At 48.7% G+C, this 23,700-nt stretch overlaps 1 protein-coding gene, 1 long non-coding RNA gene and 1 other non-coding gene across 4 annotated transcripts; 1 reads left to right on the top strand and 2 right to left on the bottom strand.

Annotated features, from left to right (window-relative positions):
• Window positions 1-1,412: 1,412 nt before the first annotated feature.
• On the bottom strand, window positions 1,413-3,352 carry LOC123809675. Its single transcript, XR_006784051.1, has 2 exons — window positions 3,238-3,352; window positions 1,413-2,172 (listed from the first exon to the last, which is right to left on the bottom strand). It is a non-coding gene; the product is annotated as an uncharacterized LOC123809675 (long non-coding RNA).
• Window positions 3,269-21,268, top strand: LOC123809672 (5-formyltetrahydrofolate cyclo-ligase-like). 2 transcript variants are annotated; one of them, XM_045824908.1, is made up of 3 exons: window positions 3,269-3,524; window positions 6,836-7,097; window positions 20,811-21,268. In XM_045824908.1, the coding sequence occupies exons 1-3, from the start codon at window positions 3,402-3,404 to the stop codon at window positions 21,038-21,040; spliced, it is 615 nt and encodes a 204-aa protein (XP_045680864.1). In that variant the 5' UTR covers window positions 3,269-3,401; the 3' UTR covers window positions 21,041-21,268. The 2 variants fall into 2 exon arrangements, with proteins under 2 accessions (XP_045680864.1, XP_045680865.1); XM_045824909.1 differs by lacking the exon at window positions 3,269-3,524 and adding an exon at window positions 5,256-5,407.
• On the bottom strand, window positions 10,991-11,093 carry LOC123809857. The gene has a single exon (XR_006784143.1). It is a non-coding gene; the product is annotated as a U6 spliceosomal RNA (small nuclear RNA).
• Window positions 21,269-23,700: the final 2,432 nt, after the last annotated feature.

Genomic DNA, 23,700 nt, shown 5'->3' with positions numbered 1-23,700 from the left:
AGCGACTGTTTGTTTTGCAGGCTGGTGCTCAATCCACTGAGCCACACCAGCCAAGGTAAACCTTCGTTTTAGAATATGTCACAAATTAGAAAATTGTCATCTGTTACACCATGTTCCAATTTTGAGGTCAGCAAATTGGACCGCAGCGGGGGTCTCTGTCCTTTGTTCTAGACCTTCCCACTCTTCCTCCTCCTCCCACCATACAATCTCCTGCCCTCGGAGTTTGCACTGATTTTCCTAGGGACTTGTAGACATCATCCCTATTGTACTCTTGAGGAAAACAGGCTTCAGAGCAGGACGAATCTTGTCCAAGGTCGTGCAGTCAGTGGGCATGTCACATGGCCCCTCAAGCCCATGCTGGACCTCACTGCCCTGAGCCTTCTCTCCCTGCAATGCTTCCCCCTGAGCACACGGTGCCTCCCAGTCCCGCCGCGTCCTTCCTTCCCCACCCCCTTCACAAGAGGAAACTGCTGGTCAAGGTCAGCTGGGTGAGAGGGGTTTCCCCAGGGTGCGGTGGGCCTGCAGCTGCCAGGTGAGCATCCTGTGTCTCCCCTGTAGTGTTGTCCAACCTACCATTGGTCGCCCCTGTTTGGGACCTGGAAACCTTTGCCAGAGGGGGAAAGTTGCTTTATATATTCCTGCATAAAAATAAAACTAACCCTTTCTCTATAAACAGTAGCTCTGTGTGGCTACTTCTACTGGAAGGTGCTCTGAGGGGCACAGCGGGAGGGCAGGGGGTGGCTCAGCCACTCCTCTGGTGCCGGTGGGCAGGCGGGCCGGCACTCTGATTCATCTGCCCTCTGACCCGAGGCAGGATGGTCGAGCAGAGCCTCGGGCTAGGACTGCCTGCGTGTGGCTCCCACGAGAACCAAACCCATGACTCAGGTTCTCTAAAACTGCTCTCAAGCTGGAGGCTGATCACAGAAGTCTGTGCAGCCACGGAGCATGTACACAGGAAGAGTTCATTATACATGTTTGCAACACTATTGAGACAATGTCACTCTCGCCGACCTTGCTTCCCAGTTCACGAACTTCCACAGTACAGGTCCACACGCCGTGCTAACCCACCTACCCTGCACCAATGCCGGTGCATCTTCCTTCCCTCCTGCTACGGTGAATCAGCTGGTCTAAGGTCAACTCCTAATACTGGTGCACTAGACCTCGGCCCTTATCGCTCCCTCTCCTGCATCTCAGTCTCCCTTTCTTCTGGACACACACTCGCTGTCATTTCTCCTACGCAGGTGAGGTTTGGCAGTGCTGTGACCAGGAGACTTGGATAGGTGGGAGACCAGCTGGGAGCCTGCTGTGGCAGATGGTAAATAAACACCAGTTGACTTACACTGGAGGTCACTACAATTCATGCATCTATTTGTGTGTGTGTGTGTGTGTGTGTGTGTATTTAAAACTACGAGTTTACACAGACACTTTTAATTCCAACACAATGCCACAGGGTGCAATCCAAACTTCCTCTTTCCTTATTTATAAGTTATTTTTCCAAAAGGGAGAAACACTGAGTCTCATTATCCACAATATATTTACTTACTTGTTCAATTCTGTCACAGAGATAAAGCAGTTTGTCAGTTGCTAATTTATAACCCTACAAGAAACAAATGCAACTAGAATGCAATGGTTATATCAAGTTGTTTGTGTCTGGCTTTGGCCTTTAGTCAAAATACTGTTTTCCAAAGTTACTTAAGTTGTTTTCTTCCCCACCCATTTGGTAGTGGTATGTTAATCATTTACAACACAGTACAGCTTGTTTGTCCCTGCTTGCAGTCTGTTTTGGGTTAACCTCCACACCCTGGTTACATGTATGTATATGTAACATCGCCATGACTCTGAGAGTCAGAGCTGTACAAACCAGAGCCATGAGAGAAAGGTCGCTGGCTCTTCCTCACTGCCACTCCGTCCCATCTCCGCAGTCTTTCCAGCCTTCCTCACCCATTCCCTACAGGTACCTAAACTTAGGTTCTGGTGCATGTGTACTGCTTTCTTCTAGAAATGAGCAGAAACATTTATATCTTCTTTTATCTCTCCTACCTTATAGAAATATAATTCACACTGAATTCATCCTTTTAAAACATACAATTCAAAGCCCTGGCTGGGTAGCTCAGTTGGTCGGAGCATTGTCTGATGCGCCAAGGTTGCGGATTTGATCCCCAGTCAGGGCACCTACAAGAATCAACCAATGAAAGCACAGATAAGTGGAACAACGAATCAATGTTTCTTTCTCTGCCCTCCTCTCTCTCTCAAAATCAATGAATAAGAATTTTAAAAATGTACAGTTCAGTGGTTTAAGCATATTCACTGTGGAACAGCTCTCACCGCAACTGAATTTTCATCATCCTAAAAAGAAATCCTTGACCTTATTCCTCTTGTCTCCAGCCCAAGGCAACCACTAACCTTTGTGTCTCTGTATTTGCCTGTTCTGGAAATTTCCTATCAGTGGGGTCATAGACTATATGGCCTTTCAAGTTTAGCTTCTTCTTTCACTTAGTGTACAATTTTGAAGGCCAATCCATGTTGTAGCATTTTAATTCTCATGGGTGTGAGGGTTTCAGTTTCTCCACATCCTCACTAGTCCCTTTCTGTTTTATTTTTTTAAATTACAGCCGCACTAGTGGGTGTGAAGTGGTATCTCCTTGTGGTTTTGATTTGCATTCTCCTAAATGACAAATAATGCTGAAATCTTTCCACGTGCTTATCGGCCACTTGTACATCTTATATGGAAAAATGTCTACTCAAGACCTCTGCCCTGGTAAAGCTGGATTATGGTTGTTTTTTTAATTGCTGACTTGCAAGAGTTCTTTATATACTCTTCTGGATTATCAAATGTACGATTTGCAAATATTTCCTCCCATTTTCTAGATAATCCTTTCATTTTCTTGGGAGTCTTTTCATGCACATGTTTTCAATTCTGATAAACTTCTGTTGTTGCCCGTGTCTACTGTCGATTTGTGCGTGCGAGTGGCACTGCCACGCTGGGTGAATCATAGTCTTCAGACTCTGTGTCAGTGTCTGCAAGGGCCACTTTCCGGCCCCCCGCCCCGCCCTCCCCGGACCTTCGGTTTTCAGTGTTATCCTAGCTATTCTTGAATGTTTGTTCTCCGTAAGAACTTCAAACAAGTTGATTAACATAAAACAAAGTCATTTTTTTTCTAAACTTGCAGTTATCTTAGTTTAATCTCCTGACCCATTGGACTCCCCCCCCCCTTTCTTTCGATCACTGAACGTCACCTGAAACACCGGAGGCCCGCAGCCTGTAGAGAGCAGGGGTGGCCCGCGGCGGTCGCCCGGCGGGGCGGGGCGGGGGCGGGGCGCCCGCAATCCGGAAGCCGCCGGGCCCTCTCCGACCCGCGGGATCTGCGGCGCGGAGTAGGCGTGAGGGACTGGTACCCGACATGGCGGCGGCGGCGGCGGCCGTGAGCGGCGCCAAGCGGAGCCTGCGGGCCGAGCTGAAGCAGCGCCTGCGGGCCATCAGCGCGGAGGAGCGGCTGCGCCAGTCCCGCCTCCTGACCCAGAAGGTGGGCGACCGCTGAGGCGGTTACGGCTGCGGGCTAAACTGACTCACGGCCGCGCCGCGAGGGCTTGCGGACCTGCGCAGACGCAGGGCTCGGCGCGCGCACTCCCCACACCGCGCGCACGTCTCCCACGCGCTCACTTGCCCCCGTTGCGCGCTTTTCCCCCACCCCCGCCGCACTTCCCCAGGCGTGCGCAAGTGTCTCACCGCACCACCCCCGTCGCACTTCTCCGCCCCCTCGACGTACGCACGTTCCGTCCGGCACGTTGACGTCCCTTGGAGCGTGTCTGGACTCTCGTAAGCACGAGGTCTTTGCGCGGGTGCTGCTGGGGGAACGCCAGGGCTAGTGAGGGGACGGAGCGCGTGACTCCCACTTCCGGGCGACGCCGGGGTGGTGGTGAGAGCTGGGACGTGGACACCGGGGCCTCAGCTGAGGTGGCGTCGGTCAGTGTTGGAGGTCGCGAAGCAAGAGCGGGAGAGGGAGCCGAAAAGACCGGAGAAACGCTGTTCTTTAGGCCGAGGACTGTGAGGACATGGAGGCGCCAGCGAGCGACCACCGCCCTGACTGACTGAGAGAGCATGGCGGCCGTCTCGGGCCTGCCTCGCGGCTTCGTGTGGGGCAGTGGGTGACCAGGGCGTGTCTTTCTGAGTTGCTGAAAGACACTTGGTTCTCAGCCTGCTGCTGCCGGTGAAGGGGGAAGGTGAGGGGGCCGTGAACGAGGTTCCCCGTCCGTGGGTTCGAAACCTCCTCTTGGTGACCTTTGCGGCCGCCATTATGGTTCGTGGGTTTTCCCGTCCGGAAAACATGGCGCCCTGTGCTGCCCCGAGGGCACGAACCAGACTGACTTTGGTTGGACACCGGAAAGAAAAATCGATGTCCAGTGAATAAGTAAACATTTTTCACGTTTTTAGTAACTGAAAATACTTTTCAATTGCAGTTGACGTACAGTATTACTAGTTTAACGTGTATGGCACAGTGAAAGGTAAACCAGGTGATACTTTATACCTTAGGAAATATTTATACCTTCCTGTTTGATAGTTTCAAATTCTTTTCTTAAAAAGATTAAGTGTTTTTTTTTTAAGAGGGGGGAAGGTAGGCAGAGAGGGAGAGACACATCAACGTGTGGTTGCCTCATGCGCCCCTTACTGGGGACCCGGTCCAAAACCCAGGCCTGTGTCCTGACCCGGAACTGAACTGGTGACCCTTTGGTTCTCAGGCCGGCACTCAGTCCTCTGAGCCACACCAGTTAAAGCTGATAGTTTGAATTTAAAGTTTAAAATTACTTTTCTTTGTTATTATATTTTTGATTACTACTTTTTCTGCTTTTCTGCAATTCCTGTTAAATAATAAAAATTCTAGCTTGATCTTGGTTTCAACATTTTTTTCTCTTTTTTTCCCCATTTCTTTGTTTTGTTCTTTCAGGCTTTCTCCTGAATTGTTTTAATTTTTGTAATTTTAATTTCCAAATATATTTTTTAATTCTCTGCTTCCTGTAGTAGCTTGTTTTGTGGTTTAAAGAGAGAGAGAAACATTGGTTTGTTGCTCTATCTACTTATGTATTCATTGGTTGTTTCTTTTAGGTGCACTGACCAGTGGGGTTCAGAGATCAAACCAAGAACCTTGGCATATCAGGGCCGCACTGTAACCAACTGAGTTACCGGGCCAGGGCATCCACCCTTTTTAATCGTTTTATTTTGCGCATTGGCTTTCTAGGATGTTGGATGAACCTTTACTGCCTGTACATATTTATCAATGGAAGAGCGATAGCTAATGGGGATTTCCTGTGCCTTTTGTACTCATTTTGGGATTCCATGAGAGGAATGGATTCTGCCTGACCTACATCCATCGTGTTCTCCACGTGCTGTGGTCCGCTGCTGGCTTTGTTTGTAAATACTCTCTCATCCACTTTCTGTCTTATGTAAATCAGTGAAATCTCTATGCTCCTGCTCTCAGTGCTGAAATGCTTGTTTTACTCTACATAAATGAGGTTTAAGGATGGAAGAAAGGCAAATATATGCACAGTCTCACACTGAATTTTAACCGATGTTCATTACTACTTATTCAGCTCTTGATTTTCTATATTCTTCTTTTAAAAGCACCAAAAAAAGACACTTAATTTTCTCAGGTTACTTGGGTGCCAAAAGTCCCAGATCTGCCACCCAAGGTCTGGGGTTTCACATTGATGTTTGCTTTGCCTATTTTAGGCCTAACAGCATAGTAACCTCTCAGATGATGGAATGAATTTTCTTCCTTAATGTTTTGGTGTGCTCTATTTACTATATGTCCCTTTTTATTAGGAAAGATTGATTCTTCTGAATTGGCCAGTCACATTTATAAGCCACTTTTGTGGTATCTTTTTCTTCTTAGCTTCCAGAACAAGGGAGAACAGAAAAGGAAAGGGGAAAAAGGGGAGCTGAGAGCTAAGGCTGAGTGTGGGGAAGTTCTCAGATTGTTAACTTTCTTTGTTAAGCAAAGTGAGGCCTCCTTCTCCTACCTGATGAACCATTAAACCTGATGAATATGAAGAGAATTCTCTCACCCATGTCTACTTTCTCATAAACTTGGTACTTATTTTTAGAGGAACTTTGTTTCTCCAAGAACCCCCACCCACATCTTTGTGAACCTTTTAATATGCACATGAAGAGAAGGTTAGAAAAGAGGATGGAGGTTGAGTCAAGATAAGAGAATTGTAAGGCATGTTCTCTGCCTCCTGGGAGCTTCCAGACTGATTAGAGTAGCACATTGAGGGCACATGAAACAATTTGTCATCAACTCCCAACACTACATAAGTGTTGAGTTACGTATAGTAACTGTAAATGTAAGGGTCGGCAGAAGTCAGGAAAAGTAGCGCTTGAGCTGGGTTTAAGTGGGTAGAATTCAGGAGAGAATCCTGACAATCCAAAGAGTGAAGGAGCTTGTGGGAGCCAAGGTTCAGAGTTAAAGTAATAAAAATAATAACTAGGAGAAGTGAGCGAAAAGAATGAGTAGATAGATGGAGGTCAAGCTTGGAATTCTCTAAACAGCCAGCAGGACCACACAGTAGCTTTACAATGAGTTTTCACACCTACAAAAGTAGGTGTGCCTGACCTATGTAAAGGGATCAGAGAAGTGTGGGGTACAGAACCAAAAGTTTTGTGTTCAGGATGCAGCACTGATCCACTGAAGCACTCTGCTGTTTTTGGTTTTTGTTTTTGGACAGCTAAGGGAGTTGAAGGCTGATAAAGAAGGGAGAAAATGTTAAAACTGTTAAAGGGAGTCTCTGATTGTTAAGAGTATAATCTTGGAAAATATAACTGCTGTCCTTTTCCATTTAGGTGATTGCCCACAGTCAGTATCAGAAGTCCAAAAGGATCTCCATCTTTCTGAGCATGCAGGATGAAATTGAGACAGAAGAGATCATCAAGGACATTTTCCAGCAAGGGAAAACCTGCTTTATCCCACGGTACCAGTTCCAGAGCAGTCACATGGATATGGTCAAATTAGCATCGCCCGAGGAAATTTCTTCACTTCCCAAAACATCCTGGAATATTCATCAGCCTGGTGAGGGTGAGGTTCGAGAGGAGGCCTTGATAACAGGTGAGCATGTGGTGTTAGAGTTGACATCTTAGGGTGGTGTCCGACTGTGATGAGTTGTTACACCTCTGACCCACTTGATTGTCAAAATGACTATCAGAGTGTTGTGGTAAGTTTGTTTCTTTGTTTAGTTTTTACTATGCCAAAAAATAACCAATCACAAGATCCTCCCAGGTTTGATATTTCAGTATGCTTCATAGCAATAGCGCGTGCTCTGACTACAAGAGGAGTTTCTAAGCCTTTAACATGTCTCTTTTGCTTCGCAAAAAAATCACCTTCACTCATTTTGTTTTCATTCCCAAAATAAATAAATAATCAAAATTAAAAATAAATCAAAGCAGTTGCAATTTTGCGCTAAACTGGATGGTGGACGGCGGTAGGCCCATGCTGCTCCGCCCGCTGAAAGCCAGCGAGAAAAATAGCGGGCCGGGAGCCTCTGGTGCCTACACCCTACTCAGTAGGGCTAGGTAAAAGGTAGCCATCACCTGACTCGGAACCACCCTTGCAACCTAAAATGTGCTTTTGCGCACTTCATCTGCCAGTGTGGCAGTTCTGGGCTGCACAGTGCCTCCCCCAGAGTCAGGTGCTGACGGAGGCACAGCAGACTCTCACAGGCCTCACTTCATCTGCCCTGTTTTCACATGGGATCATTGAAGCCCAGGGAGTTCAAGGGACTTCTCCAAGGACACAGAGGCAGTTCACATGGCCATGGGCACCCACTTCTCCTGTTTTCCACTCCAGTGCCTTTTGAAGCACCGTTTCTTTTCATAACATCTCCTTCATTAAGATTGCTCTATCACATGTACTTTCTGCCTCTCTCCTGACAGCGTTCTGCATGAGAACCATTACTCATGGAACAGGTACCCTTGGCGATGGCATTCGTGGGAAAGCCAGTAACTTTCCCAAGGAAGAACTTGCACTAAGTCAGGTGTATGTAAAGGTACACTGGTCATAACCTTACTTTTTTTCCCCCAGGTATTTTTTATTCAAGTAAATACACAGGGAGAAGAGCCAAGGCTTTTCCTTTATGTCAGGGCCTTCATTTGACTTGTAAGTGCACTTATAGGCTTCCTTGGAGCTCTTCCAGGATTGTCTATTTTATTTTTTGCAGCAGCAAATTTAGAATATATTCTCATTTCACAGAGCGGTAATTTACTTTTTGTTAACTCCCATTAAGATGAAAAGATACTTCCTTAGGGGTTATGGCCTGTTACTCTTGCCAAGATGGGTCAGCCTGCTAAACGTTCTGTTCAAGCAGAGTGATGCATTGAGTGCACTGTTGGACCCTGAAGCATCGTTAAAGGAACTAACCCGGGTGACTTCAAGTCCCTACACACAAAATTTCAGGTATTTAAACTCCTTTTCCAATTCAGTTTTTATTTCATTACCTTTAGTTGAGACATTAAGATGTCTATTAGTTTTATGTATGTTTCCATATATGTTCAATTCAGAGAAGAAGCAGAATTTTTAATTTTAAGAGGCGTTTGAAATAGGAAAAAAAAGTTGTTTTTAGTTTAATTCTGACCCTTAAATCTCAAGCTAGACTGGTGAAAACCTGTGTGTATAAAAATGTCATCATGGGTTTATGTGAATGTGCTTCTCAACCCTGACTCCTCCTGACTCCTCTGTTTCTAAAAGTTTATTGAATTTTTGGAGGTGCCTGGTTAATAAAATTATATAGGTTTCAGATGTATATAGTTCTATGCAGCACAGCATCTATATATTATGTTCACTACCCCAAGTCTCCTTCCATCACCATTTATCCCCCCTTTAACCTCTTCTGCCTCCTCCACCCCTTTTCTTCCCTCCATCCCCCTCTTCATCTCTCTGTGCCCCTCCACATCTCCTCTGCCCCCAAGGAACAGTGGGACAGTCCTGCAGCAGGCCTAGGGGACTCCTCACCCCAAGACTGGATGTAGCGCTTCTTTTTTTTTTTTTTTTTCCTGTTCTATGGGCAAGAGCCAAGAGGATGCATTTCTGTGAATGTTTTCATCAGTGAAAACATCCCTTTAAAATTCTTTATTGTAGCATCTTGACAGGCCACAAGACTGGGATATTTCTTTTGATGAATTACAACATTTTCTTCTTTCCAGAAAAGTAAGTTAGAAAGTATTCTCCATTGAAAAATGAGGACAAGAGGTGATTCCAAGGGAGCTGCACCAGGAAGTGAAATTGCACCTTTGCCCCCAGTGATTTTGGCACATGGCAGGGTTGTGCTCTCTGTCTTACGTCATTTCAGTGAATGCCCAACTCGCCACCTTCTCCGAACGCTTGCTTTCTCAGTTTCATGTTCCTGCCAGAGTGACCTTAACACGCAGCTGGATTGTGTTCCTCCACTACGTGACAGCTTTGTCTTTGCAGCCTAGAAAACAAGTCCATGTTCTGTAGCCAGAGTCAGGGAAGAGGGGGGGTGTGTGTGTGTGTTTCCTTTTTGGGGGAAGGTCTCTTGGCCTCTGTTCCTCTGTTCTCTGGTTCCGTCCTACCGAATGTGCATCGTGCTTGTCTGCCTGTTGGGGTCTTCACCTTCCTTGTCTCAGCTTATGTGCTGCAGCCTCCTGGGATTTGGGCCCTTCTTCCTCCGTATTTCTACCCATGCTGGGACACCTCAGTATGCTTCATGTAAGTGGACTAGCTCTACTGCATCCCATGCATGTAATTTCAAAGTGTTTCTCTGTTTTTACTTGAATACAGGGATCAAGAGCCCACAACTTAACGGGAAAGCCCGTTCCATTTTAGACCATTCTATAAAGGTCAGAAAATTATTCTCTATGTGCCTTATTGTAGCTTTCACCTGGCAGCCCTCCTGCCCCTGGAGAAACAAAAATATTCTTCAGGCGTTTCCTTTGTGGTGTTTGGGCTCAGCACAGTACCCCAGTGGATTTGAGGTATCACCTTTTTCGTTTTTTTATTAAATATTCTATTACAGTGGTCCCAGTTTTTCCCTTTGTTCTCCTCCCCCCACCCCACCCCCCACTCCCACCGTCAGCCCACACCCTGTTGTCCTTGTCCATGGGTTATTCATACACATTTCTTGACTAGTCCCTTTCCCTTCTTTCCATCTTTAACTCCTTACCCCCTGCCCTCTGGTCACTGTCAGTCTGTTCCTTGTTACCCTGCCTCTGGCTGTATTTTGCTTGTTTGTTCTCTTCATTAGGTTCCACTTACAGGTGAGATCATATGGTATTTTTCTTTCCCCACCTGGCTTCTTTCACTTAGCATAATGCTTTCCAGATCCATCCATGCTGTCATAAAGGGTAGGAGCTCCTCCTTTCTTTCTGCTGCTTAGTATTCCACTGTGTAAAAATACCAAGTTTTTTGATCCATTCATTTACTGAAGGACACTTGGGTTGTTCCCAACACTTGACTATTTTAATTGTGCTGCTGTGAACATTGGGGTGCATAGGTTCTTTAGATTTTGTGTTTCAGGATTCTTAGGGTATAATCCCAGCAGTGGAATTGCTGGGTCAAAAGGCAGTTTTATCTTTAATTTTCTGGGGAAATGCCCTACTGTTTTCCACAGTCAGTGGCTGCATCGGTCTGCAGTGCACTAGGATTCTCTTTTCTCCACAGCCTTTCCAACACTTGTTGTTTGTTGATTTGGTTATGATGGACATTCTGACTGGTGTGCAGTGGCATCTCTTTGAGATTTTAATTTGTATCCTCTGATGGCTAGTGATGCTGAACATTCTTTCATATGTCTCTGGGCCCTCTGTATGTCCTCCTTGGAGAAGTGTCTGTCCAGGTCCTTTGCCCATTTTTTAATTGGATTGTTTGTCTTTCTGCTGTTGAATCATATGAGTTCTTTACATATGTTTGGGAGATCAAACCCTTGTCCGAGGTATCATTGTAAATATGGTTTTCCATATGGTTGGATCCCTTTTCATTTTGATGAGGTTTAAAATATGGAACATTTCAAGAATTTGCACGTCATGCTTGCTCAGGGGCCATGCTAATGTGTGTATCATTCCAGTTTAGTGTATGTGCTGCTGAAGTGAGCATGGAGGTGTCCACTTTTTCTTTAGCTTCAATATCTTTTTTGAAGTACAAGTCTAATAATTGTATGTTGAATGAATGATTAATAGTAACTGCAAAGAAGGCAAAAAGGTGTTCCTGTTTCTAACATCTAAACCTTCAAATTGCAGTGATTTTTCTCTCCTCCCTCATCTGAAAGAAGTTTAGGTTTGCTGTATATTGGTACTTCTGATGGGCCCTGTTAGAGATTATGTGGTTGATATTCAGGCCCAGATAGAGAAAGAAGGGCAGAGTTGAAAGCTGCTGGCTTATTTTTGGTCGATTAGAGATGCATTCAAGTGAGGGAATCAGAGAGCAAGTGATTGTTGCAGGCAGCTGCTGGGGAGAACTTTGCCCCTGGGAAGTTTGTTTTACTCTCGGTCTGTAATAGGAGTGAAATGCACAGTGCTGCGGTGGTAGTTAACATGGTGTTGCCTATTTAAAGTGTGCCGCCATTTTTGTGCACTCAGTTATTTCAAAGGTCTGTTTCTGGATTAGTCTTTCCCATTGATCTGCTTGCCTGTTCTGGAACCTGTGCCGTACTATTTTGATTGATGTCGTATAGTGACTGTTGAATGCACTTGAATGCTTCAGTGCTTGGTAGTAGAAGTCCTGTCCCATTATTTTTATTTTAAAAATTTAGCTGATTATCCTTACGTTCACTTTTGAGATTAACGTTATTTTGTCAGTTTTGCGCCCCAGATCCTCTAAAGATCTGGGTTTGGGAGAAGGGACTTCTCTGTGACAGGTGGTCTGCTCCGCTCCAGGAGTGCAGCCCTGTGCCCAGCAGTTCAGTACTTCCTGTGTGTTCTTCTGTTGGTCGTGCTTTTAATCGTGTGGCTTCTGCACGTTTTTTGTTAAGTATATTCCCAGTTAATTAATAGTATTTGTTGTCGCTGATTGTGAATGGAATCTTTTTCCATTATATTTTCAACACTGGTTATTTTTGTGATAATAGGAAAGCATAGGAGCATAGTAGGCACAAATTTCCAAGTGGCATCAGGCATCCCTGAAGTAACTTTAAAGTTAATTTTTTTCAAAATTTTCTTAGGTTGTATAGAATCAAATTTTAGAAAACCCAATTTCATAAGAAATTTGCATCTTCAGTAACGGGTTTCAGAGTAAGTGCCCAAAACTAGGTTTATAAAGGATGCTGCCTTTTGGATAGGCCGAGCAGTTTTCCCAGTGTCCAGCAGATGTCAGCGTTTTACAAATGTGTTACTCTGAACTGGTGGTTTTGTCTGCAGTGTCCTGCCTTTATATATCCAAGAGACATTTAATTGTCATACGGGGGATTCTGTAGATCATCCAAGTCAGTCCTTTCATTCTGCCGATGAGGAAGCAGGCCTGGATGGGGAATGAGTTGTCCAAAGTCACAGCAGTCACAGAGTAAGGCTGAAACCTGGGCGGTGGTTCTGAAGCCCCCCTCTAGTAAAGGGCCCTCCCCAGTGTCGAAGGGAAGAGAAAGCGCAGAGTCCATTGTGGAAGTCACATTTGGACGAAGGGAAGCGGTGTTGCTCAGTTTGTTTGGGTAGACAGATGTTTAAACATTGTTTATGAATGAGATGTTAGAGTCTTGGATTATAATAATTGGGTAACAGAAACTAAAAATAGCTGGCTTTTGTTACCAGAATGTATAATTATTGGATATAAAAGTGATCTTTGATGTAATGCCCCCTACTTCATACCAGCCGTCACCAACAGTCACGGGCCCAGAACCCCACTGTGCTTTCCCAAGTCTCTGCCTGTGCCGGCCCTGTTTTCAATCCCCATCCTCTCTCCCTGCCTCTCTGTGCTGACCCTTCAGCACCCTGCTTGTTGTTTCATGGTGGGCTCAGTAGGCCGACTCCTCGGTGAGGTTTCCCAGGCTACCCTATCTCAGTGGGGTGCAGCGGTTCCTTACCTCATTCAGCTTCTCACCTTGTCACTTGTTTGTATACATACAACCTGTCGGGAGTATCTGCTCAGGTTGTTACATCCTAGAGTGTGAGTGCTTAGTTATCTCTGTGTCCTCTCTGGTTCTTCAGACAGGGCCTTCCATATGGTGAGTTGTTAGTAATGGGTGTTTATTAATTTGATTCCATTGCATTTTTATTGAGCTGTAAATCTTCAGGATTTTTTTTCTGCTTCTTCCTATCAAGGTACTCAAGCAGGTTTTATGAAACATTAAGGGTTTCAAGAGCAAGTTTGTCCCCTAGTAGAAGACTTAACGAAGCAGATAAGGGTAGTGGAAGCGAAAAAGCACTGGGAACGTACTAGTACAGGCCATTATATAAAAACCAGGTACTATCACTTCACAATAATAGGTTACTTTATCTCAGGCTGACAGTAATGGAATGTGTTCTAGACGGCACAGGCTCATAGGGGCCAAGCGACGCGTCTTACTAGGGTAGAAGACGACAGCAAGCAGAAGAAATACAACGTGCTGTGTAGTTTTATTTTAGGTAAATGCACTGAACCAGAAAGTCTGCAGTACTTTCCAATGCTCATTTAACCAGCCTTGGTAAAACAAATTGTGGGAGCCAGGGAAAGGCTTCCACTTCACCAAGCTGTTAGGCTCAGGAAGCGTGCCTCGCAGCAGTTATTTACCGTAGTGACTTTGAGAGCCCGTCTCCCACAGTGAGAAAAAGAGAAATAGCTCCAGCAGCACCCACTTGTTTCTGGGTCTGAGGAAGCCGTTCCTCACCACCCTCAGGAGTGAACCAGGCATTTCTTTTCCTTCTTAAGTACACACCACATGACCTGGGCTATGCAGTGGGGCTGCCTACAGATGCATCTGACTTCACTCCAGCACCTAAGTTCTTACTTCCCTTTGTTTTTTTAGTTGTAAAAAACACATAACATAAATAAACTTTACCATCTTAACCATCTTTAAGTGAACGGTTCAGTGGTGGTGCGGGTGTTCCCATTGCTGTGAAACCAGTCTCCAGGCCTTCTCCTATGGCAGCCCTGGCCCTCTGCCCCCAGTAGCTCCTCCCCACCTCCCCTACCCCAGCCCTGGCAGCCCCCATGCTGCTCGCTGGCTCTGTGAATTTCACTGTTTTGGGTATTTCATATAGGTAGAATCATGCAGTACTTGTCATTTTGTGACTGGCTTAATTTGTTGATTGATTGTGCTACAATACACTACAAGGAATTGTCCTTAAGGTTCCCAGAATTGCTAAGTTTTGATTCTAAAGTTGAGAAATTGAAGAGTGCCATCCACTCATATTACAGATTGGACAGCCAGAGGTTGCCCAAAGTTAGTGAGAAACCATAGGAAGTTTTGGAGTTTCTTTTCAGTTCTAAGGTCAGTTGATTATCAGTAACAGTGAACGTATCCCAAGCTCCAACCCAAAACAAATGTAACATCTAGAAAAGGCTGTTAGAGTAAAACTGCTACTAGTGGTCCATTTACTGATTTAGAGTGTTGGTGGGAGAGAAAGAAAAAACACAGATTTGTTGTTCCACATTTTGATGCAGTCATTGGTTGATTCTTGTCTGTGCCCTAACCGGGGTTTGAACCTACAACCTTATGGGGACACTGCTATAACCAGCTGAGCACCCAGCCAGAACCAGCAGCTGTGTCTGTAATAGCTGGTCTTACTGCAGTGTGTCTGATTCTGCGTGGAGATTGCCGAACAGCAAAAACATGATGCAGCCAAACAGTGTGAAGGTGCATCTATAATACCTTTTTTTTTTTTTTAAATTAGCTGTCTACGTTAGGTGGTTTAGTTGAATACTGCTTAAGATCATTATGGATTTACAGGGACATACATTTTTTAAAAACCCGATTTCATAGGTAATCAGAAGTCGAATGTATTTTATGACAGTAATCACATAAATGGTTCTGTTCACCTTCTGTGGTGTGCACCATTTTACTATGAGGAGTGATTCAAGGAGGTCGTGCTTCAGTCTGTCCTTTCGGAGGCCGTTGTGAGTTTAAAGCACGCGGTATTGACTTTTGAGAGTTCTGCCACCGGAGATATCATGAATTATTGGTTCTGTGCTTTACCTCAGGATTTCAGCTTCTTTGTATTTCAGGCCAGGTTTGATGGAAGGACCTGTGTCTGTAATCAGCCGCATGGCCCAAGGAGTGTGCGTGCAGCAATTGATTAAGTTGACATTTGATGTTAATAGCTTAGAGACTCTTCACATCACAGTGTGCTTAGCCATCGTAGATTGTAGGGGGAGGCACCTCCGAGGGATGCTCCCTAGCTGATCAGTGGTGGTGCTGGTCTTCAGCCTCCCACAGCCTGTCTGGAAGCCGGCACACTCAGCCCCTCCCCCGCTTCTTCCCAAGCACACTTGCCCTGTCACCTTCCCTCCACCGCCTTGCCTGGTCCCACTTGCACCTTTTAGCCATAGGAGCAGTGTGTGCTGTTGCGTCATCATCCACCTGGGCAGCAAGCTCTTGGCTTGTCTCTTAGGAGCTGAGTGTCCTTACAGACTAATTTAACTTGTCTGGGCGCTGACATCAGTTTCCCCATCCGTGAAATGGGGATGAAACCCCGGCCTCCAGACTCACCCAGTCTGTCTGATGTGCTGAGCAGCTGCTCCTAGTCACCCTTCTGTCCCAGGGTACAGTGCTGCACCTGGCACAGTGCAGGCGCCCGCCGAGGCCAGCTTCTGTGCTCCCCCTTGCAGAAGCTGGACTTGGGATAAGCGTGGAGTGTCACAGGGGATGGTCTGAACAGGTAACTGTGGGTGTAGTCAGGAAACGAAGATGAGTTTGGTCAAGAGACATGTTGTTCCCACTGTCGTTCCTCCTTTTATACTAACTAGACTGAGCTCAGTCTCTCTCAGGGGAGTGAGCACAGCTCTGTTCCCAAAAGGCAGGGGAAAGGATTCCTCCTCTTCGGTGGGTGGTGGACTTTCAGGACCCCACGAGAGCTGCTCACAGCAGATTGCACGTGCAGGGAGAATGAGGTGGAAGTTCGTCTGAGGTGGTTACACTGTGCCTTGGGGTCAGACAAGTTAACTAAGGGGTTAGAAGGACCTCACAGGCTTGGAGAGGAGCGCAGCAGGAGCCAGGACGTGCAGGCAGGAAATCCTGGGTCGGTGTGGCACAGTGACTCCGTTTAACTGGGGCCACCTGATGTGCTGTGAGGCAGTGTTGGGGAGGTGATCGGGGCACGGTGGTGTTGGTCCTGCGCAACCAGTTGAGGAATTTGGATGCTCTCTTTCTAAGAGATTGTGAGCGAGGGGCATCATGACGGAGGTGCACTTCAGGATCAGTTGAGACCAGCAGTGCCTGGTGGGAGGCAAACCAGTCGGACTTGAGGACGAAGGGCGTGTTCAGAGTGACAGGTGGAGACGAGAATTCCGGCAGTGGTGCAGAGGGCTCCTTGGGGAGCAGGCGCTGGGTCATGAAGTTCCTGGAGAGCAGACTGGGGGGGACGCAGCCACACACCCTGAGTGGGAAAGAGGAGGAAGGAGAAGGGAGTGGACGTCTGTGAGCAGCACATGGTGGCAGTGTGCGGGTTAGAGCCCCGCCCGCGCTGGGCTCTCCCTTTCCAGCTCCTCGCCAGTGCGGGGCAGGTGGTCTGTGGCTGGCCTGATCCTGTTCTTGAGAGCCCAGGTCGGGAATCTTGAGTCTCGGGCTTCCTAGGAGGTGCTTGGGCCCAGCGGCTGCTGCCTCGGCTAGGGTTTAAAAGAAGGGTGCTTTATGGAGCGAACTGAGTCCTCGGTGCCAAGTGTAGCGCTTTGTCTCAGGAGCAAATAAAACATTTACAGGCCCTCTTCATTTTCTTCCAGGACCTAGTTCCTGTGTTTCCTTTTGTTTCTCCCAGAGCCAATTCTACATCTCAGATTTGTCTCCATCTCCCCACTTGAATTATCCTTACCCCAGCGATTCCCTTTAGTCTCCTGTCCTTGCTGCACTTGTTCTGTCACCTTTTAACATGGTTTCCACTGTCCTGAAACTGCATCTGTGGGCCGCGTGTGATCATAAAAGGCGTAATCTGAGCCCTGTGCAGGAGAGGTCACAGACTTTTTTTCAGGACCAGGCTTGTGAGGTAGGTACTGTGTGTGGCTGCTTCTTGGCCCCTGAGGAGGTGGAAGACGCACAGGAAGGATAGCTGGAGGGTGGCTACCTGCAGACATGGCCTCAAGGCCCTGCCCACCACGCTGGGTGGCCACCAGAGGGCACTGGCATTCCAGAGCCAGTGCCAGATGTAAAGGCCACATGTTGGAGCAAGCAGTATGTGAGGCTACCTGAGTTTTCGGAAGGTTAGCTTGGCAGGTTTGAAATGCAGAATCATGCTGGAAAGCCAGCAAAACCTGAGGAAAGGCACCCAGCAAACCGTGACTCTGCAGAACAGCCTGGGCCTCTCAGAGAGCATTTCCAGGACTTGGAGCTGCAGTCCCCATGCAGCTGGGGCTCCTGGCAGGGGCACCCAGGATTGAACCATGTTGAGCGGGCTCCTCTCACCTGTAGTGCTAGCGTCCATGTCCTCTCTCAGGGAGCCTGTGGTGGTCTGAAAATGGAGCTGTGCTAGAGGCTTAAAAAGACCATCTGTGGCCCGGGGTTTTTCTCCTGTCCCTCAGGTGAGTTTTGACTTTACAGTGTGTTTCGAGGGGTCTTGGGTCAGCCTCTGTTAGTGGGGGCGGGCCAGGGTGGGACCAGCATGTGCAGGGGGGCTTGTCAAGCCTGTGCGTGATTGCAGGGCCTGGTGGCCCATCGTCTTCAGGGAGGGCAGGCATCCAGCACAGTGTTAGGCAGTGTGCAGAGCCCAGGCGTGTGCGCCTTGGGGAGGGGTGACGTGTGTGGTGATGGTGGTGACACGGAAAGAACTTCAAGGGTGACAGCGGATGGATGAAGTCTGTAAGGAATATAGTACAAGTTTCAGGAAAACACCTGATGTCTCCAAATAGCAGAAGCAGAACTCAGAAGGGATCCTAAGGACCTGAAGCCAGGGGCAGCAGCAGTAGTAGTCCTATGCATTGGGGTCCCAGAGCAATGCCCAAAGTAGGGTGTCAGGACTCTTGCCTGTGAAGGGCCACTTCAGAGCCTTTTGTCCATCACCTGAAAATCTCAACGCTGCTGCTCTTGCCTAACAGTCGCAGAGATCACTCAGAACAGGCAGCTGTGCAAGGTAGTCTTTCTGTCGTTCTCTTATCCCGCAGTGTTGCCTCACGATCCACACCCGTGTACGTCAGAGTTAGTGGCTGAGCACAGCGGTGTTGGCTGTAGACACGGAGAGTACAGCAGATCGCTCCTGTCCCTTTTCATCTTGCACAATTGACGGCTCACGCCGGGTGGGCAGCAGCTTTCTATCGCTTCCTCCCAGCCCCTCACAACTCCCGTTCCACCCTCTGAGTTTGGCTGCTGTGGATTCCTCGCATAAGTGAGGTCGTGTGGCATTTGTCCCTCTGTAGCTGGCCTGTTCCACTCGGCCTGGTGTGCTCACGCTTCCTTGTGTTGTGACATGTGGCAGGACTTTGTTTTTCATGGCCGAATAATATTCCGCCATGTGCACCACATTCTGTTCGTTCATTTGTTCTGTTGGTGGACATTAGGTTGTTTCCACCGCTTGGCCATTGTGAGCAGTGTGCTGTGAACACAGCTGTGCAGGTGTCTCTTCAGGACCCCAGCTTCAGTTCTGGATAAATACACAGAAGTGGGATTGTTTGTGATTGTGTTCCTGATTTTTTGAGGTATCTCCACAGTGTTTTCCGTAGTGACTGCACCTTTTTATGTTCAAGGGACAATGCACAAGGGTTCCGGGTTCTCCATATCCTCACCAACATTTGTCTTATATATATGTAAACAAGAAGCCTTTTTTTTTTTTTTTAATGTATATCCTAATAGGTGTGAGGTGATAACTCATTGAGGTAATGATTTATATTTTCCTGATGATTGCTGACATTGAGCATCTTGTCATGGACATTGTTTTTGGTCTTTTTTGGAGAAATGTCTGTTCACTTTGTCCATCTTTTAAATTGGGTTATTTGGGGTTTTTTTGCTCTTGAGCTAGTTGTAGGGGTCTCTCTGACTTGACCTCTCAAACCTCTATCCGCCTGTCTGAGGAACTCACATTTCCCACCACTCCTCAGCCTCACCCTCTGCCCTCCTGTTCCTGTCTCACCAGCCTGCCCCTCCCACCGTTCTCTCGGTTTCTAAAATGTGCTCAGACCCAACTTAGACACATCCTTAACAACCCAGGTCAAGTCAGAATTCTGCACGAGTCCTCCCTGACCACCTAGCCAGAATGGCTCTCCCTCTGCTGACATCTCTAGTTCTTCTTGACTCTTGCTTTTGAGAAATTGGCAGAGCCTGCTGCCTGCCTTTGAGACGGATACGACACATGCATATTTTATGTTCACCGACCTTCAACACCTCTCCTCTCCAGGACCTTGCAAACCACCTGCCACATTCTAAGGAGGCAAGAAGCCTGAGAAAAGGTTGGAGCTGCACTGTTGGCCTGTGTGTGCTCTGCAGCAGAAAGAGGATGAGGAGGGAGCAGAGTCTTGAGTGCACAGCCACTGTTCGTCCCAAGGGAGAAAGATGAGCAGGACAGGGACATTGAGGAAAGGGAAAGGCCGGTGACCAGGGCCTTTTGGCAAGATGGGATTGGAACAGATGGCAGGTTTACATGAGAAGGTCATGACTGTGACCTGGGATGCACTCTGCTTGGCTTTAGCAGGCAGGGGTGGACAAGTGTGTGCTGGGAGCCGGAGAGAAGGTGAGTTCCCTCACAGCTCTGCGGGCAGTTGGAGCCGCTGCTGCGAGCAGGGGCGCTCTGCTTGGAACAGACTCCGTGGCTTCCAGCCTGCGTGTCCTTGCCAGCCACGCTGCAGGAATGGTGCGTCCAGGACGGCCTCTAGGAGGCCAAAGCCCAGCACGGAGGCCGGACGGCAGGCCCTGGGTTGGATATGTGACGTGGAACTTGAGTTCTGTCATGCTGCCTGCCAGAGGCTCGGGGACCATTTTCAGGGCCTCCCACATCCACAGAGAATCTCCACCTCGTGACCTTCATTGCTCTCGTCATGTGACACCCCCACACCTCTCGTAGGTCAGGGTTTTACAGCTTCCAAAACACACCCTTCTGCCTCACCCCAGCAGCCTGCTGGGTCCTGATGATGCCATGGCCAGTTCTGGTCCCTGGGTCCCCTGAGGGCATCCAGTAGAGGACCAGTTATGGGGCCTCAACCTTGTACTTTTGGAATGTCCCTGAGTAGAGCAAAGCCCGCCCTCATGTGACAGCCTGGCCTCGCCTCACCAGGGGGAAGGAAAGTGAAAGCAGTTGGCTCCATCCCCTCACAAGCTGCCCCTGTTCCCGCTGCCTGAGGGAAAACTCTGGCCCATCTGGCTGCTTCCTGACCCTTTTCCACTCCTCCAGTTGTCATGGTCCTAGGGCCCAGGAGCCCCGGCCTGGCAGGTGTGTAGAGGCACCTGGACACTTAAAGAAAGGAAGAAATAAGTTTTTTAGGTTCTGTCCCTGGAGCACCTCTTGAGCTAGGTGTGGTTGGGCTAGAATCTGACGTTTTTGTACATATTTCCATGGAGAAGTGGAGAGGCAGGTGATTGGCTTACTGAGTAGCAAATCATTTTTATTTTTTTCTTGGCCATACCCTGTGCTTTTTGGATTTCCCAGACTGGCATGCGTTGTCTTAGAATTCAGAGGAGGAATAGATGTCATTAAAAGCGAGAGCCAGATTTGAGAGTGGCCAGTCTCTTTCAGAAACCATTCACCTTTGTGCCTGTGTTCCTCTGCTCCACAGGGGGACTGGACCTCATCATCATGCCGGGTCTTGGGTTCGACAAGCAAGGCAACCGGCTAGGACGGGGCAAGGGCTACTACGACACGTACCTGAAGCGCTGTGCGCAGCAGCACACGAAGCCCTACACCATGGCCTTGGCTTTCAAGGAGCAGATCTGCCTGCAGGTCCCAGTGGACGGACATGACGTGAAGGTAGACGAAGTCCTCTATGAAGATGCCTCAGCATCCTGAGTCCTGCCAGCTGCAGCCAGATAACCAGAGTTGTGTGCCGAAGAAGCAGTGCCCTGCGGACTGTGTGATTTCCTTTGTCAGAAATTAGCTGAAGCTGCACACTTTCGGGAATACGGGCTACGTTGTTTTCAGTGTAATTGTAAAATACCTAATAATGTAAAGCCATCTTTAAGAATTAATACACTTGTGAACAGTAGAACATTAATTAAAATGGAGGCTGTCACCATAGGATTTGAGCTTAATTTCCTGGTGTGACCATGACAGGTTGATCTTTCTGCTTTTCAGTTTAAGTTAAATATTTATGAGGAACTGCTCTGGCTCAGAGTGAGAGGAAGGTGGACCGTCTGGAGGGGACGCTCTGTCATTGAGGCCCTCCACGGGCCTGCTCGGTCTGGCAGCACGTGGAGGCTCCACGGTGACTCACTGGTCCGTGGTGGGGTCTTCGTGTGCAAAAGCTCCCCAGAAATATTACTTCCCGCACTTCGGTGGATACCTGGACATAGAGTGATTGAGGATTTTCTTTGGATGAGTTAGTTGAATACAGGGTATTTCCACTTAAAACATGGATCCATATCCTTCGCATAATAGCGTATGATTTGATGTTTTATGCACAAAAGTGAAAACACCTTAAAAGTGTTAGTTGACCTAATACTGGATTTTCATAATGCAGTGCAGATGGAAGTGAGGGAGCAGCTTCTGTTACCGTGCTGGTTAGAAATCTGTGCACCTTCCACCCGAGGGTCGTGTGAGACGTCGGTACATCCGACAGACACGGGCCTGAGCTGGTTGGACAGTGAAACCGAACCTCCTGAGCTGCAGCCGGTCTGAGCTTCGGCGCCGTGTATTGTTCTGCCAGAGGGGTGCGTTCACAAACTTCTGCTCTGTCCCTCGGGTGCAGGTGGGTGCAGGGGCCGCTGGCCGGGACCCAGGTGCTGAGAGTCAGGAGGGGGAGGGGCTGTGGGGTCTTCCTGGGAACGGGGCCACTCCCTGGGGTCCACCCAGGTGGTCATTGTGCAGAGGATGCCGAGAAGGGGAGAGACAGCCTTGACGATGCAGGTGATGACGACCGTCACTCCAGGACACAGCACAAGCTGAGGGCAAGGCCAGAACCCTGGAAATGAGCGCCCTGATGAGGGGCTAGGGGCGGGGACAGCCCAGGGAAAGGGCAGAGCGATGGGATCCGCGCAGAAACGGGTTCCTGCGGGCCCCCCACGCGTCCCTGTCGTTGCCTACTCTGCGATCTGTGCCTGGTTCAACTGGAAAGGAAACTGCAAGGCCCTGGTCCACCCAGTGGGTGCCAGTCACGGGCCCTCCTTACGGACTGGTAACCGTGTAGGCATGGTGGGTTCACGGAGGAGCTTTCTTCCTGGTCCCAGCTCTTCTCTCTCCTCTCAGAGGTCATTGGGAATTCAGTGAATCACATGGTGGTTTAGTCATGTTTACATGCTACCTTCTCCGCTGGCTCACGGCCAAATTCTCTGCCCAAGTAATGGTTTCCCGCAGGACCCCAGCTCAGAGCGTTAGCCTGTGAATTCCTGACAAAGGAACGGACCCGCGTGCGTGTTGCCCGTGGTCTCCGAGGTTTTCTTGGAGGAAGAAATGGTGTGCTGGCCGAGGCTGGAGCTCTCTGCAGAGGGTGTCCAGCTGCCACAGTGCCCCAGAACGGGAGGGCCTCAAGCCTTGGGGGCAGTGGCTTGTGGAAGTAAAACCCCAGACATCTCCTCCAGGGCCCATCAGGACGCGTAACGGAAATGGAAGGCTGGTTTGCTGACCAATTATGCAATTGTCTGGGTTGCTTAGAGGAGGACCAGTGTCCCTTCAGGGGGACAGGGACTGTCCAGGAGCTCTGACAGGTGTGGTGGGAGGACCCTGTTCATGGGGGTGCACGTGCAGCAGGCTTTCAGGGAGTGCTTTCTCTACCGGGAGGCTGCAGGCGCTGCCCTCCTGGGGTCCACGCCACCGGAGAGGGCACAGCGCTCGGGTGGAGCGTGGTTGGAGAGGGAGCTTCATGAATGGGCTGGAGGATGCGGCTCAGGTGTAGCCTTCCTCATGCTGGACTCCTGCCTGAGACACACGTGTCCTGCACGCACCGTGGGCACGGCTGCTCAGCGTGCTTGCGGGCCTTCCGGGGGGTGGAGGATGCTGTGTGGCAGTGTCGCGGAAGCCGGCAGCCTTAGTTTCCTCTGTCAAACTCACCCAACGACGGTGAGGGGAGGCGGGAGGGGACAGGAGTCTTACTCTGGCTGAAGTCCTCCCACAGGAGCGCACGGAGCCAGGGAAAGGGAGACGCACAGTGGCCACTTTGCACTTGTTCACATGTAGTAGCACTCGCAGTTCCTTCTGACTCTGGGACTATCTCTGTGCCTTTCTCCCGGAGGAGGACACTGAGGCCAAGGTTCCGCTCGGAGTAAGTGCTGAGGACTGATTTCACAGCCTGTTCTTCCCACTGCCCTGCTCTCTGATCACCCTCTGCCGTCTGCGAGGGATTCCTGGCTTCTCTCTTCCCAAGCCTCCCATGAGCCCTCCTGGGTCCTGGGGCCACCGGCTCAGTCCATTAGAGCTTCCTCGAGTGCCCGAGCCTGTCAGCGCTCCCGTGGGTGTGTGGGGCAGATGCGAGGAGGCAGGCGGTCCCCGGCCGGAGGTGGGAAGCCCTGGGCCAA

This window comes from Phyllostomus hastatus, unplaced genomic scaffold, assembly GCF_019186645.2.
Source record: "Phyllostomus hastatus isolate PE091 unplaced genomic scaffold, TTU_PhHast_1.1 phas_scaffold_555, whole genome shotgun sequence".
Lineage (NCBI taxonomy): Eukaryota > Metazoa > Chordata > Mammalia > Chiroptera > Phyllostomidae > Phyllostomus > Phyllostomus hastatus.
This window is presented reverse-complemented; position numbering and strand designations above follow the sequence as displayed.